Source organism: Canis lupus, chromosome 20 (assembly GCF_003254725.2).
Source record: "Canis lupus dingo isolate Sandy chromosome 20, ASM325472v2, whole genome shotgun sequence".
NCBI classification, from domain to species: Eukaryota; Metazoa; Chordata; class Mammalia; order Carnivora; family Canidae; genus Canis; species Canis lupus.
The window spans coordinates 50,798,881-50,813,680 of NC_064262.1; the positions used below are offsets into that span (position 1 = coordinate 50,798,881).

General features: G+C 51.8%; 1 protein-coding gene and 1 long non-coding RNA gene across 8 annotated transcripts in view; one reads left to right on the forward strand and one right to left on the reverse strand.

Annotated features, from left to right (window-relative positions):
• Window positions 1–5,847: 5,847 nt before the first annotated feature.
• ILF3 (interleukin enhancer binding factor 3) overlaps window positions 5,848–14,800 on the reverse strand; it is a 32,497-nt gene continuing 23,544 nt past the window's right edge. For 2 of the 7 annotated variants that reach the window (XM_025457523.3, XM_025457522.3), the window contains exons 18-20: window positions 11,429–11,794; window positions 10,416–10,544; window positions 5,848–9,804 (exon numbers count right to left, since the gene is read on the reverse strand). In XM_025457523.3, coding sequence (XP_025313308.1) covers window positions 9,668–9,804; window positions 10,416–10,544; window positions 11,429–11,794 — 632 coding nt within the window. In that variant the 3' untranslated portion in view covers window positions 5,848–9,667. Of the gene's footprint in view, window positions 9,805–10,415; window positions 10,545–11,428; window positions 11,795–13,345; window positions 14,767–14,800 lie in introns of those variants that run through there. The other 5 variants (XM_049098318.1, XM_025457524.3, XM_025457526.3 and 2 more) reach the window with 3 other exon arrangements.
• LOC125753181 (uncharacterized) lies at window positions 11,791–14,189 on the forward strand. The gene is made up of 2 exons (XR_007404355.1): window positions 11,791–12,644; window positions 13,111–14,189. It is a non-coding gene; the product is annotated as an uncharacterized LOC125753181 (long non-coding RNA).

Sequence of the window (14,800 nt, forward strand, 5' to 3'; positions counted from 1 at the left end):
AGAGAGGCAGAGACACAGGCAGAGGGAGAAGCAGGCTCCATGCACCGGGAGCCTGACGTGGGATTTGATCCTGGGTCTCCAGGATCACGCCCTGGGCCAAAGGCAGGCGCCAAACCGCTGCGCCACCCAGGGATCCCTAAAAATTTTTAAATTTATGATAGAGAGAGAGAGAGAGAGGCAGAGACAGGCAGAGGGAGAAGCAGGCTCCATGCACCGGGAGCCCGACTCGGGATTTGATCCCGGGTCTCCAGGATCATGCCCTGGGCCAAAGGCAGGTGCCAAACCGCTGCACCACCCAGGGATCCCAAGATTACATTTTTTAAAAATAAATAATTTATTTGAGAGAGAGTGAGAGAGCATGAGCGGAGGTGGGGGGAGGGCAGTATGAGAGGGAGAAGCAGACTCCCCGCTGAGCCAGACTCAGAGTTTAATCCCAGGAATCCAGGACCATGACTGGAGCCAAAGGCAGGTGCTTAACCGACAGAGCCAGGTGCCCTTAGAGATTACTTTGAGCATCAGACAAATAAGGAATCTCTGGGACTTCTTTCATTTTCAGAACTCTTCAACTCTGTCAACCAGGTGTATATGAAATGGTGTTTCATTGGGGTTTTAGTCTGCATGTCTGTGATTGTTACTAAGGTTCGACATTTTTCCAGATGTTCGAGTCATTTAGTGACATCTTTCACTACTCAGTTTAGGGAATTTGGTGATAGAATTCAACATGGTTGAGCTGTTGAGCATTTCCTTTTTTTATTTATTTTTTACTTAAAAAAAAGATTTTATTGATTTATTCATGAGAGACACACAGAGAGAGGCAGAGATATAAGCAGAGGGAGAAGCCCCCTCTCCACCAGGAGCCAGATGGGGGACTCGATCCCAGGACCCCAGGATCACAACCTGAGCCAAAAGCAAATGCTCAACCAATGAGTCACCCAGGTGGCCCTGAACATTTCCTTTTCTAAATGTAGTGCTTTGAACAAAATGTTATAATATGGGCAGCCCCGGGGGCTCAGCGGTTTAGTGCCGCCTTCAGCCCAGGGCCTGATCCTGGAGACCAGGGATCGAGTCCCACGTCGGGCTCCCTGCATGGAGCCTGCTTCTCCCTCTGCCTGTCTCTGCCTCTCTCTCTCTCTCTCTCTGTCATGAATAAACAAATAAAATCTTAAAAAAATAAATGTTATATATATAATATTATATATATATATAATAGATATATTCTTTTTTTCTTAAACTCTACCCCCAATGTGGGGCTCGAACTAACTACCCCAACATCAAGAGTTGCATGCTCTACTCCCTCTATGTTTTTTGCAAGACATAATACTAGGCTAGCAATCCTCTTGATTTATTATTGTTGTTGTCATTATTGCTCGTTTGTGTTTTACAGATGCGAGTGCTCAGACCTTGACTATGTACTTCTGCGGCGGTGCAGCTGCTCCTCCCGCTGCTGCTTCTTGGTCTTCAGGCTTTCCCCGTGCTTCTTGGGTCGGCGGCGCATGGCATCTTCTTGGGACACAGATCCAGGGGTTTGTATTTCTTACCCCTGTAGAATTCCCCAAGGTTCTCTTTCTGAGTCCGGTTAATGACGGTAAGAAAGAACACAGGCAAAGAACGTTTGTTAACAACTCAGATCTTGGAGAGCTTGGAAGCAGAGCTGCCTGTCACTTGGCACCACAGCTGGGACAGCTCCACCATCAGGTCTTTCTTTTTTTTTTTTTTTTTCAGGTCTTTCTTAAAGCTGTATAAGCAGCTCTTCCTTCTTGCTGCAAAGGTGGCGAGCCTTAATCTTGGCCATGTCTGCACAATCCCCTGCAACTACCGCTGCCAAGGGAACAAGACATCCTCTTGATTTTTTTTTTTAATTTATGATAGTCACAGAGAGAGAGAGAGAGAGAGACAGAGACACAGGCAGAGGGAGAAGCAGGCTCCATGCACTGGGAGCCCGACGTGGGATTTGATCCCGGGTCTCCAGGATCGCGCCCTGGGCCAAAGGCAGGCGCCAAACCGCTGCGCCACCCAGGGATCCCTCCTCTTGATTTTTTAAAATGTGTTTCGTTGGGATGCCTGGGTGGCTCAGGGGTTGAGCGTCTGCCTTTGGCTCAGAGTGTGATCCTGGGTCTGGGGGTCGAGTTCCACATCGGGCTTCCTGCATGGAGTCTGCTTCTCCCTCTGCCCGTGTCTCTGCCTCTTTCTCTCTGATGAATAAATACAATCTTTTAAAAATGTGTTTTGTTGTTTGTTTAGTTTCCTCAAATAATAGTATGATGATGATGAAGAACCAACCCTGCCAACACTATTGGAGCAGGCGCCCGTGTGTGCCAGTTGTCTGGTAAGCCCTAGTGTCATCACTTCTCACAGTACAGGGGGGTGGATACCATTATCATTCCCATTTTATGAAGAAACTGGAGCACAGACATTTACCGACTTGCTCATGGTCACATTGCTAGTAATCAAGGAACAGGAATTGAAATCTAGTCCTGTCTGAGCTCTGTGAAGCCACCCTCCCATACAGCTTCTTTTCCTGAAGGAGAAGGCAGCATTAGGGATTGCAACATAGAGCAGGGGTTAAAAGGTTACAAACAGAGGAATCTGGGAGTGGGGGAGGGGGATTCAGAAGCCAGGTGACTTTGGTCAGGTGATGCTACTCTCGGTATCACTTTCTTAATCTTTAATTTGGGGCAGAGGATCATTATGATGGTGTACAGGGCCTAGTACATTTTAAGTGCTCAAATACACACATGAAGATTGATGTAATAAACATTATGAAGTGTCCACTCTGTGCAAGTCTCTGTTCTCACTGCTGGCAACACAGCAGTAAACAAGGAGACCAAAATCCATGCCCTGGATGAGCAAACAAGAAAAATAAGTTAAACATACCATAACTCAAGTGATGATGAGTGCTAGGGAATAAATAGGGCAGGGCAGAGGAGAAAGAGTTGGGAAGTGAGTATTATTTTTTATGTCATCTGTACACCCAACATGGGGCTCGAACTCATGAACCCAAGATCAAAAATTGCATGCTCTACCAGCTGAATCAGCCAGGTGCCCCTGAAAGGTGACTATTTTAAGTAGGCTGGTCAGGACCACAATTGCCGAGAAGGTGAGATGTGATTTAAGGCCTGAAGGAGATCTGGAAGGAGCCACATTGAGATCTCAGAGAGAGGGGCACCTGGCTGGTTCAGTTGATGGACCGTGTGACTCTTTATCTCTGGATTGTGAGTTCGAGCCCCACATTGGGTATAATTACTAGAAGAAGAAGAAAGAAGAAAGAAGGAAGAAGAAGAAGAAGAAGGAGGAGGAGGAGGAGGAAGAGAAGGAGAAAGGAGGAGGAGGAGAAAGGAGGAAGAGAAAGGAGGAGGAGGGATCCCTGGGTGGCGCAGCGGTTTGGCGCCTGCCTTTGGCCCAGGGCGCGATCCTGGAGACCCGGGATCGAATCCCACATCGGGCTCCCAGTGCATGGAGCCTGCTTCTCCCTCTGCCTGTGTCTCTGCCTCTCTCTCTCTCTCTGTGACTATCATAAATAAAAAAAAAAAAAATTAAAAAAAAAAAAAGAGAAAGGAGGAGGAGAAAGGAGGAGGAGGAGAAAGGAGGAGGGGGAGAAGAGGAGGGGGAGAAAGGAGGAGGGGGAGAAAGGAGGAGGGGGAGAAAGGAGGAGGGGGAGGAAGAATAAGAAGAAAAGGAAGGAAAGGAAGGAAGGAAGAAAAGAAAGAAAGAAAGAAAGAAAGAAAGAAAGAAAGAAAGAAAGAAAGAAAGAAAGAAAGAAAGAAGAGAAAAGAAAAGAAAAGAAAAGAAAAAAGCTAGCTCTCGGAGAGGGCATTTCAGGCAGTGGATACAGTGAGAGTAAAAGCCCTGAGGCGGGAATGTGTCTGGATTGTTCGCAGTGCAGCGGGGTGGTCAGTGTGGCTGGAGGGAGTGAGGGAAGGAAGGGAAGATGAGCGTGAGAAGGTCACAGCGCCAGTTTCTGCAAAGCCTCTGGTTTGCAATGAGGACTTTCCTCTGAGCGTCTAGATGGGATGGTGGGGTTTCTTAGCAGAGCGTGAAGCCAGCTTTGTTACCAAGAGGTAAACTGGGGTGTGGAGGTGGGGTGCAGCTGAGATTCACTGACATCTGCTTTAGGGGTTTCAGTGCTCCTCAGCAGAAAGGGCTGGGGGCGCCAGGATGCCGCCACTATTCGAGAGGCGCTGGGACAGCGGCTTCAGGACGCTGGACAGCGCCATGCCCTTTGTCAGGAGAGCAGGGACGCGGCGGCTCTGGGGGCGGAGCCTTGGGAAAACGTCCCTTCCCAAGCGGTTGGCTGGGAGCTCCAGGCGGGAAACACCTATGGGGCGCGACCGTAGGCGGAGCCCGAAACAGCGCCCAATTGCAAGTTTGCTGACGGCATAAGGGCGTGGGATCTCGAGGCGGGGACTGCTGCGAGCGAGGCATGTAGAATACTGGTTTCAAACCGATTCTTGATTGGGCATAAAAGGGGCAGGCGGTGTGTACCCCGCGGACTTACGGGTACAGGGGACGTGGTTTAGTAAGGGAGGTGTCGGCAAAGGCGGGACCTGGGGCGGCATTTGCGCCCCTCGCGCGGAGGTCTGCGCATGGCTTCAAGACGTGGCTGGAGGGGGTTCTCAGTAGGTCTCCCAACCTGCCCTTCTCTGGGAACACCAGTCGCCTGGGGAAGTCCCCAAACTTCTAGGGGCTAGGTGGTTGGCCTTAAGGTGGTACTGAGGGCAGCCCCGGTGGCTCAGCGGTTTAGTGCTGTCTTTAGCCCAGGGCGTGGACCTGGAGACCCAGGATCGAGTCCCATGTCGGGCTCCCTGCATGGAGCTTGCTTCTCCCTCTGCGTGTTTCTGCCTCTCTCTTATGAATAAATTAAAAAAGAAGATGGTACTGAGATCCCGGAACCCATAAGGGCAGGAATCGGATTTCTGAGCAAGGACTGGGGAATCCACAACCTCTGGAAGAGGAGCTGGGGATTTTGAATAGCTCTGATGTTGAAATAGGGTACTTGGAGCCCAGTGTGGGTGGTTGTTCCAGGAGGCTGGAGAGTAGGTGTTTTCTTGTTTCTCCAGCCAGGGATGGGGGCTATCCTTTCCTGAGTGCTAAGGAGACTGAGCTTCTTGGGAACCACTGGGAAAGGCACGGGCCCAGGACTTGCTACCTCCAGAGAATGACTTCCATGGTGTCTTAGACTTTTCTGCTTGTCTCATTACAGAGCAGAGTGCCTGCGAGTAGGGGCCCTCTAGGTGTTACCCCTTTCAGGTCTGGGAGAGATTTCCCAGACCTAGTCCAATGGACTCTATGGTCTAAATCACTCTATATCTCAGTTCAGATGTTCCAAACTTGAGCCTTCTGAACCTTGCCTGCATCCTAATCTCTCTCACACACCTATTCTCTGCTCAACAGCAAAAAGGGCTGTTCTCAGAGGCACGACTGAACCTAGGTTCTCCACCCCCTCAGAATCCCTCCATGGCTCCCCACTGCCCTTAGGATAAAGGTTAGAACTGTCTAGGCCCTGCAGTGGTTCGCCTCTGCTGATATCCAACCATACTTCTCACCTTGCAACCAGAATGCTTCACCCACCTGACTTCAGCTCTCAAGTCAATGCCCAACACACAGCTCAACTTTTGTGCATGCTGCTCCTCTACATGGCATAACCTGTGCTCACCCTCCCTTCATACACCTTCTGATTTAACGGTTTTGTCTCTTGTAACAGACAGTCTTCCTTCCCTACCAGCTGGACCAGGGCCCTCTTGGTACCTGGAAGTTCCATGAGAAGACCCAGCTTCACATTCCCAGCCCACTGTATGGGATTGATACATAAGCAACACCCAATAAATACATGTGGAGTGAATGAAACAATGAACACATGAAGTTTCCATTTATTCTGGGATGAGTTAGAATGAGCATTCAGGCCAAGAAGGCTTGCTGGTGTGTGGCCCATAATTGTGTCCAGAAGTCTCTGGATAGGCTTGCAAAGGGCAGTGTGGGGCTCACACCCGCAGACTGAATCCTAAGGCTGAGCCCAGCGGCAAAAAGCCACACCTGGGGGACCAGGTCAGTACTGAAGGGTGGGACGGGCCTTGCCAACTGCACAAGAATGATCAGTGGCCAGAGGGACAGTGCACATTCCCTTGCCAGAGTGGAAGCAACTGGGCATCGACTTCCAGGTCAGACTGGATCCCAGCCCATCGGGACAACCAGGACCCTAGTGATTCTGCTCAATGGACAAAGGTGGAAATCTTGTATCTGCGTTCCATTATTACTGTTTAGAGCACCCCCCTTTGGTCCTCAGTCTTAACCACCCCACACCTTCCCGTGGGATCAGCTGAAATTCCCTGCAAGGCTCTTCCCATCATCTCAGCCCACCATGCATGTGTCCAGGTGTTCCCTCAGTCATGAGGTCTTTCCCCCTTCCTCCCTCCAAAGGCATCCTGAGCCCTCTGGGATAGTGTCCAGTCCTGGGTCACTGACCCTCGTGCGCCTATCCACCAAGTAAGTACCCTACCCTAATCCACTTGCTGAGCATGTGGGCCACTGGCTCTTCCTGCTGACATTCCTGGCAAGCTCTGCTGGTGACTGAATGACACAGGACACCCTCCTCTGGCAGCATATGGGCTGAGGCATCCCTCTGTTGCCCACTGTGTCCCTGGCCAAGGAGGACCTGGAGAAGCATCTCAGCGAGAACTTCCTCCAAGCTGGCTTCCTGAGCTTGGAGGGCAACAGGCCTGGAGAGACCTTGGTCAGCTCTGAATGAATGACATGCCAGCACCCAGGTCTTCTTCATGCTTATGGTGGCGGCCACAATCTGAACCCAGTTGCCTGGAATGGCAGGTCCTGAGGGCTGAGATACTGTCACTGGCCAAATGCATAACACTGCCATTAGCACCAACGAAGTCCTCAAGCAGTAAGGGTGCCGAGGGATGTGTGCTCATGAGCTGTTGCCTTGGGACAGGTACCCGCCATGGTGATCCTGGCAGTGGTCAACAAACTCCCAGGGCTGTGCCACCAGCATGGGATAAAGCCTTCACTCAACCCTTTCAGTGAGCTGAATTGTGCTCCTGCAAAAATGTACATCCAAGTCTTAACTGCCGACACACCCATGAATGTGAAGGATGTTGGGATGCACTCTCCCTGGATTAGCGTGGAGCTGAAATCCAATGACTTGGTTCCTTAGAAGAAAGGAGTAGATCTGAGACACAGTCTCACGGGGAGGTCACATGAAGGAGGTGGCTCCTAGAGTGATGCTGTCACGAGGCTCAAGTTACCAGAAGCTGGAAGAAACAAGGAAAGATCCTCCTTCTCAGATACTGCTCTGTTCTTGGCAATGAATGTCAATCAGATCAACAAAGCTTGTCTTGGCTTTGGGAGCGCTCAGGCCAGGTTCAAGGATTCAGACAGGCATCCACATGAGACAAGCAACCCAAACAAACCCTTTTTCACAAGAGGAACATGGCACCAAGTCATTCATAACTCCCTGAGGCCTCCACATCAAGATGGCCTGGGAGTTCTCCACTGCCTTCCTCAAGATTCCTGCCCTTGTGAAGGTCTACATTCAGAAAACTTCAATGTGGTGGCAGTCACTGCTTCAGAAATGGACAGTGAGAGACCTGTGCTGAGCAGACAAGCCCATGGTTTGAAGGTGTTTGGCAGGCAGGGCGGGGTGTTCTTCCTCATGGGTTTCTTCTGAGTGGTACAGGCTTCATCTGTATGTAGCCTGTGTCTTCTCATTTCAATATAAGGTCCTAATGATCTCGAGGGGCTCTTTGTCCCAGCCCCCTGAAGTGTCTACAAGAGATGATGGGTCATGGACAAGTCACATCCCGTCACATCCCATCACATCTGGGTTGGGACCCATCCCTCGGATCTGTCTCTTGTCCCGAGTGCACGCACACACACACACTCAAGGGACCCCAGTGCACTGCAGGCCAACCTAAATGTTCACACCATGGACTTCTCAGATGGGCATCACATTATCCCTCCTCCCTCTCCCCAGGCTGGACCACCTGGTTCTTCCTCTGCTCCAACAGAAGGCAAAATTCTTCCAATGTTTTCTTTTGTTTAGTGCAGAACACCTTTCTTTCGTCTCTCCAAGGCAAAGCTTTGTCCTTTGAAGGCACACTGGATTTTCTGCCTCAGCTGAAGAGTTCTGAGTCAAGAATGATCATCTTCCAAAGGCTATGGTTAACGAAGCCAGGAGGCCAAGGGACTTCCCAGGGTTCAGGATGCAAACAGTGCCTGGTCTGAGAGATGGTAGAGAGACGGCAAGAGGAGAAGGGTCCCTGCAGAGGTGTAGCCCCACGCCTCACCCGAGGCTCTTCCCAGACAGAGCTGAAGCCTGGGCAAAGGCAGTCAGAGCTGCTACCTCTGCCCATCCCCAGGGCAGGGCCAGAGCTGAAAAGCACTGTTCTCAGGGCAGGTTCCTCCACCTCCACATAGCTGACACTCAAGCATAGAATGGTCGGGTAGTATCTTTGGCCTCTGCCCAGTAGGTGGCAATGTCCCCCAAACAGGCAGCGTAACTGCCTGGTTTTGAGAAGCACTGCTCCAGGGAAACCTGCTAGAATGGGGCAGGTCTGGGCTATGAGAAAGAACCCCAACTGCGCACTCTGAGCCCCTGGGCAGGGGTGGCAACAGGGACGAAGGCTGCAGCTGTTGGGAACACAAAACCACGCCATTCTGATATAGAAGGTTCTATGGCTGGGTTTCTCAGATCTTGGGGTGCTTTAGCCAGATTCAATCAGCCCCTTTCGAGTCAGGTTACACGTACTAAACCTAGGACATTTTACTTCATGGAAACAAGAAACTGCACTTAAAACTACACCAGAATTCAAGGAGCAGAAAAGCAAGCATGCTGAAATGTGTGAGCAAGTCCCCAAACACCAGCGTGGGCCACTTGTATGCCACTGTGCAGACCCCAAGAGCCCCTGGGACACCAGGAATACGAGATCCCATGTAACTGGGGTGCTGGCCCCAGCCAAACTTGGAATAAAGGCATCTAGAGGCCTGGAGCCAGACGCTTTGGTGAGAGGGGACTGCCCTGCCACCCCCACCCTGCATTCCCGTGCTGGGGAACAGTGGAGGAACCTGCCCATCACACTGCTGGTGGGTCAGACACCCAAGCCTACCACGGGCACAGAGTTTTCTTTTTCTTTATTTGTCTACATTCAGCTTAACTCAGATGTACTGCCTGAATGATCCAGACATACAAAAAAAACCCCACTCTTTCCCACTGGTTTTTAAAATAAAATCTTCACTTATAAAACTGAAACACTAAAGCATTAAAATACAGAAAGCTCGTTTAACTCACTTCACAAAAGCATTAACAGATGATGTATCCCTTCTGTAGCTATTTAAAGACAAACTGAGTTAACACTAACACCAATTGTAAATAGACAGAGGGATACGTAACTGCAAGAACTCAAAAAACTCTACTCGGACAAAGTTGTGATGGCAACTAACAAACCATTGAAGACATGGAAGTCCCAAACACGGCTAAATATGGGTCACAGGACGGGTCACGGGCGTGACCAGCTGCACCTCACAACACAGCAACGTGGACAAGTTGGGGCGGAAGGGGCCTGGAGGGGCCAGCTGACATGTTAACTGTGATGCATAAAACTGAATCTTACAACGAGGGGTAAGTGCAGAAGGTACAAATCTTCACCCCTCGGGGGGGGCTTTATCTATACTGGTAGTTCATGCTGTGGTCTGCGTTTCTGCCGTAGCCGCCCTGTGATGACTGGTAGGAGCTGGGAGGGCCGCTGTAATTCTGGCCGGACCCCGGGGAGTTGTAGTTTGATTGTGACGAGTAGCCTCCTGGGGAAGAGAGGGGTGGGTTAGAGGTGAGGGGCACGGGGCTTTGCCTGTAATCAGATCTCAGGACCACGGCAACACCTGAGCCATGTTGTGTGTCCACGTCATGTCCACTGGGGAGACCACAGCAGGGCAGCAGTCTGGGCACTGCCTCTGGCTCAGTGCCCTTCCTGGGTAAATGGGGTTGGTTGTCACCAACACCCTGCGAGGTAGAACCACCGGACCCTGGTTTGTAAGCGGTGAGGATCTGCCCAGTAGAGGCAGAGGCAGCAGCAGCGGGAGCTGTATCTGGGGGCTGCCCAAGCACAAGGCCGAGCCTGAAGCCCCTGAACCAGAGGCCACACAGCAGGCTGTGTGGGCCTCAGTGTCATCAGCGTTTTTCCATTCAGGTGTGATCTAGCTATCATCTGGATGTCTGGCTTCTGGAAAGCTGAGATGCTGGAAGTATCCCTGAGCCCGTGTGCCCAGATCTCCCTCTTCCTATTCTCAGCCCACATGGAAGCCAGATGGCAGGTGCCACTGTAGCCCTGCCTATGCTACCCGCCAGGTGATGCCCCTCATCATCGGACCCCTCCCCCCTCCCCCGGCTGTGCCACCTGCCAATCCAGGCCCACCTTGTTTGCCTTGGTATGAGGAGCCGCCCCCAGAACCTCCGCCGTAGCCCCCGTGTGACCCTGGGTTGTAGGACGACCCGCCTGAGCCGTAGCTGTTCCCGCCGCTCCGGCCTCCACTACCACTGTAGTCTGGAGGAGAGAAGATAATGTGGTTAAGGGGCCTTGGCAAAGACACAGCTGGGGTGGTCCAGGATCCTTGAGCTGTGGGCCTGGAAGTAGCAGGCCATAGGTTGAGACTATAAGCCTTTGCAAATCACCCTGTTTTGACTGCTTAAACCTGGAACACGCCAATTCAACCTAGAACTGCAAGGGGCCGGCTGGAGCCCTGCTAGGTCTCTGTGCCCTGGATTGGAGGGCCCAGGTGCATCCTGTCTTCCCACCTTCCCCTCCAACACAAGCTTCCCAGCAATTCAGGAGCCATACACCAGTCTCTTCTCCTCCCACCCAGCTGTTACCAACCAGGCACCCGGTGCCCCCTGGCCCACACACAGGGAGCACAGCTTCTTTAAAGTCCCTGGCCCTCCTGCTGGCCAGTGTCCCATCATAGAAAACAAGCGCACACCTACGCTTTCCTAGCTCAGCCACCAGCGCAGCCTGCTGAGTTTGTGCATGAGGTGGAGGGAGAGGCGGAGCAGAAAAGTGACTTGGGCTCTTTTGGAGGCTGAACGCAACACTGTTTCCAGAGCCCATCCCTGGAAGTTACCTCACAGTAGCTGCCCAGACTCAGAGACTCCACCCTTGTGCCCCAGCCTCAACCCACAGGCTTCCTTGGCACAGGGGCCTCCACTAGACCTGCCTTCGGAGAAAGCGACAGGAAGGGAACAGCAAGGATGCAGGCCAGGGGAACTCTGCCTCCAGGATTCTCCTAAAGCCCACCCGGGCAGCCAGCACCGCCCGGCTTCCTTCCAGTCCCTCAGCAAGAGGTCAGGGCAATGCTGAGCTTCCGCCACTCCACGGGATGCGCCGCCAGCCTGGACCCTGGCCAGGCCTCGGGGCCCTGGAAGCCAACTCACTGAATTTGCTCTCGTAGCTGTAGTCTGATCCGCCCCCGCCCCCGGGGGAGCTGTAGGAGTTTGAGTAGGAGGAGTAGTTGCCTTGTCCATGATTATAGCCCTTCTGCTTGCCCTGGGGGGGGCCGTAGTTGCTGTACTGGCCCTGGTTGTAGGACTGCTGCTGGCCTTGGTGGGACTGGTAGCCCGAGCCGTAGGAGGGCTTCTGCTGGCCCCCGTGGGGCTGCTTCTTTCCAGCGTGTTTCGGGGGCACTGGTGAGTTGTAGTTGTCGCCTTGGTAGTAGGAGCCATAGCCAGAGGAGCCACCACCGCCCCCGCCGCCGCCACCACCGGCATTCCCAGAATGCCCTCCGTTGCTGTAGAACTGACCTAAACAGGAAGGCAGCGGATCAGGCGTAGGACGGGGGAGACGGGAAGGGAAAGACAGGGAAGGTCGCAGCTGTGGGTCCTGAAGGCTGACCCACAAGCCCGCTGCCCAGGCCAGGGCAGAGGGACAGAGGCAGGAGAGGGAGGAGCAGTGGCTCCGGTCCTCAGAGCAGCCTGGTTTGGACTGGTCCAGCCTTCAGCTCCACTCACCCATCAGCTGATGACAACAATGGATCTTTGCCAAGCAGCGGCAGGACAGCGCGCCAACAGCAGCTTTTGCAGCGGATGTCAACATTACAATGAGATGAGCTCCGAGCGCGAGATGACATTCATGACTAGCTGACTGTTACCCAGATGTCCCCAACGGTGACAGGGAAAGCAAAGCCCCAGAGAAGCAGCCGGCCACCCCCACTCCCCCCTGCTGTGCTGGGAAGAGGCTCTGCAGTCATAGGCCTGGGTGACCCCAAGAGATGCTCTTTAACAAGGCCCCTCAAACTGCTGTCATCCCTGGAAGAAGAACTGGTCTGACGTGGCTCTTGAGAGTCAGTCAAACGACCTGGGGTATCTCCCTGGTGATTCTTGCAGACGTAGGACTTAGGGATTGATTCTTGGGGCAAAGGAGGCTGGCTCAAAAGTTAGGATCCGAACATCCAGGCCAGGCCTCAAGCTACAGCCTCAGTGGGCGCTCCAGAGGGCCCCTCTGTTCCCAGCACAGCTGCCAGGGGCAGGTGGACCGAGCATGGACTGCCAAGCGTGCAGGGAGGCTGCCACATCCTCAGATCCAGAGGCTGAGCATGTCACAGTGAGACCCTCCTCTGGTCCTCCTACGTGGAGATCCCATCCCACAGGACAGGTATGCCCACACCCTGCCCCCACCAGACACTCAGGTGGGCCGATGGGGGATGGGTCAGCTAAGGTGAGGTGGGAGGAAGGGGAGGCCGGGACGCATGGGTGAACTCTCAAGCCCAGCAGAGCAATCCCCAGCGCTCAGAGGGGGCAGTGGAGCTCCTGGCTCCCTGGGCAGGGGGTGCCGGTGGGCTCACTCACTTTTGCTGGTTGGTGCTGCCAGTCTACAGACTGCCTGGAGCTACCCTGGTGTGCCCAGGGTGGGTGGGAGGGGGAGGGGACACTCCCACACGGGCCCATCCTTCCTTCCCGTATTTAGCATGAAGGGTTCCCCCGCCTTTTGGGTAGTTAATTTGGGAGTCATCGCGTCCCTCCCACCCGCTGGAGCTGCGCACCCCACACTGCTAGGTCTTGAGTTGTTGAAACAATAATTTGGATAAAACTGATCTGTGACATCAGTTTATTTTCTTCAGGCGGCCTCCTCCACCCCGCCACCCGCCCCCATCACAAAGCCAAACACCAAGAAGGACATGGTCCACAATGCGAAGAGAGCAAACATGCGAAGGCCTGGCAAGGAGGCTGGAGGACAGGAGATCCTCTGCAGACCCCCTCTCAGAACCCCGCCACCTAAGCTGCCCCACGGCCTAAACTGAGCACCTCAGCACCCCTCCTCAAGCACAGGAATGAATGAAGACGCCAAGTACTGAGGACTTGTTACTTTAACATGTATTGATTAAAAAAAAATAAAGGGAAGGAGAAGTTTTCAACGTCATTTCAGGATAACTATTTCCTGGTATAAAAAGACATTATTCTCAAACAATAACTTTCTAAAAAGAAAAAAAAATACATCATGCAAAGTTTTAAAAAGTTTCACTGAATGTTTCAAACCTCTGGGAACAAATTATATAGTAACCGTTTTGACCAGTTTTTGCCTGAAGAAGCGCAAAATCTTGCAAGTCAACACAAAGGCAGGCTTCGCCACAAAGGACTACTGACTAGAGCCCAGCCATGCTCTTTCCAAAAGGGACTGCCATCAGGAAACGGGGGTCTCTGTAAAGAACCCTACTGCTTCTGTGTGCCTCTGCGCACAGGGAGAGGTCAGAAACTCCAGCCTGCACCCTGAGGTGAGAGGGCAGAAGATTCCAGGTCTTCTGGAATCCATCAAGGCTGCATACCCAACAGCACAGGCCCGGAGAGGCCAGCTCCTCACTGGAGAATCGGGCTACGCATTAAGTCTTTCTGCTTATTTTGAAGCCCCATTAAAACAAACTCTAGAATCCCATGCATTTGCAGCTATGATTAGGACTTGCAAAATTCCACGTTCTCTCTCCCCTAAAGCCTGTCTGTTTCCCACACTAATAATGGAAGCACAGTTTTGATACCTTTGAGAGTTCACCTCTAACTAAACCAGCCACAAAATACCGCACCCCCAAACAAGAACCCACCAGAGCATTTACAAAAGGCGGGAGAGGTTAACTTAGCACAATGTACAATTCCCAATGTTCCCCACGTTTTACAAGCTTATTAAAAAAAAAAAAAAAAAAAAAGGAAACGGAAAAGGAAAAGAAAAAGAAAAAGGAAAAGCCAGTTGCTCTGGATTCAGATGTGATAAAATCGTTTTCATTACTGTCAAAGGCATCAACCAGATTTGGGAATTTGTTAAAAGGTTAAAAATTCATACAAAACCTGCTGTAAATTAAGACAAAGGTAGATTAAAATGCATCATTATCTGTCTCTTAAATAAAGTAATGCTTTCCATAAAAAGCAAAGGTGGGCTTTTGCCTTGATGCTGACCAACGCTGGCTCTAGAATTCTGTGCAATTCTGCACAAAAATGCATTCTCTGAAAATTGTTTTCCACTTATTGTGAACTTCAATATGACCAAGTTCAAAGGCAAATCACGATAAAAACTGCCATTGTCTTAAATTCTGCAGGCTAAGAGTTTCAGACAAGCTGCGGTGACAAGCCACGGTTGAGAAACCCAGTGAAGCACAGGGGCACAGCACGGACACTTTGGGTTTTGGAGTTCGAGAAAATTGGAGTAAAAAGTTGATTTTGTGTGCAATACTTTTAGATGCTCTAGGAAGACCCAAAATCATGATAGCCGTAGCAGTCTGTGAAAAAGTCACCTACAAAAGGGGGAGACAGAGCAGAGAAAAAAAA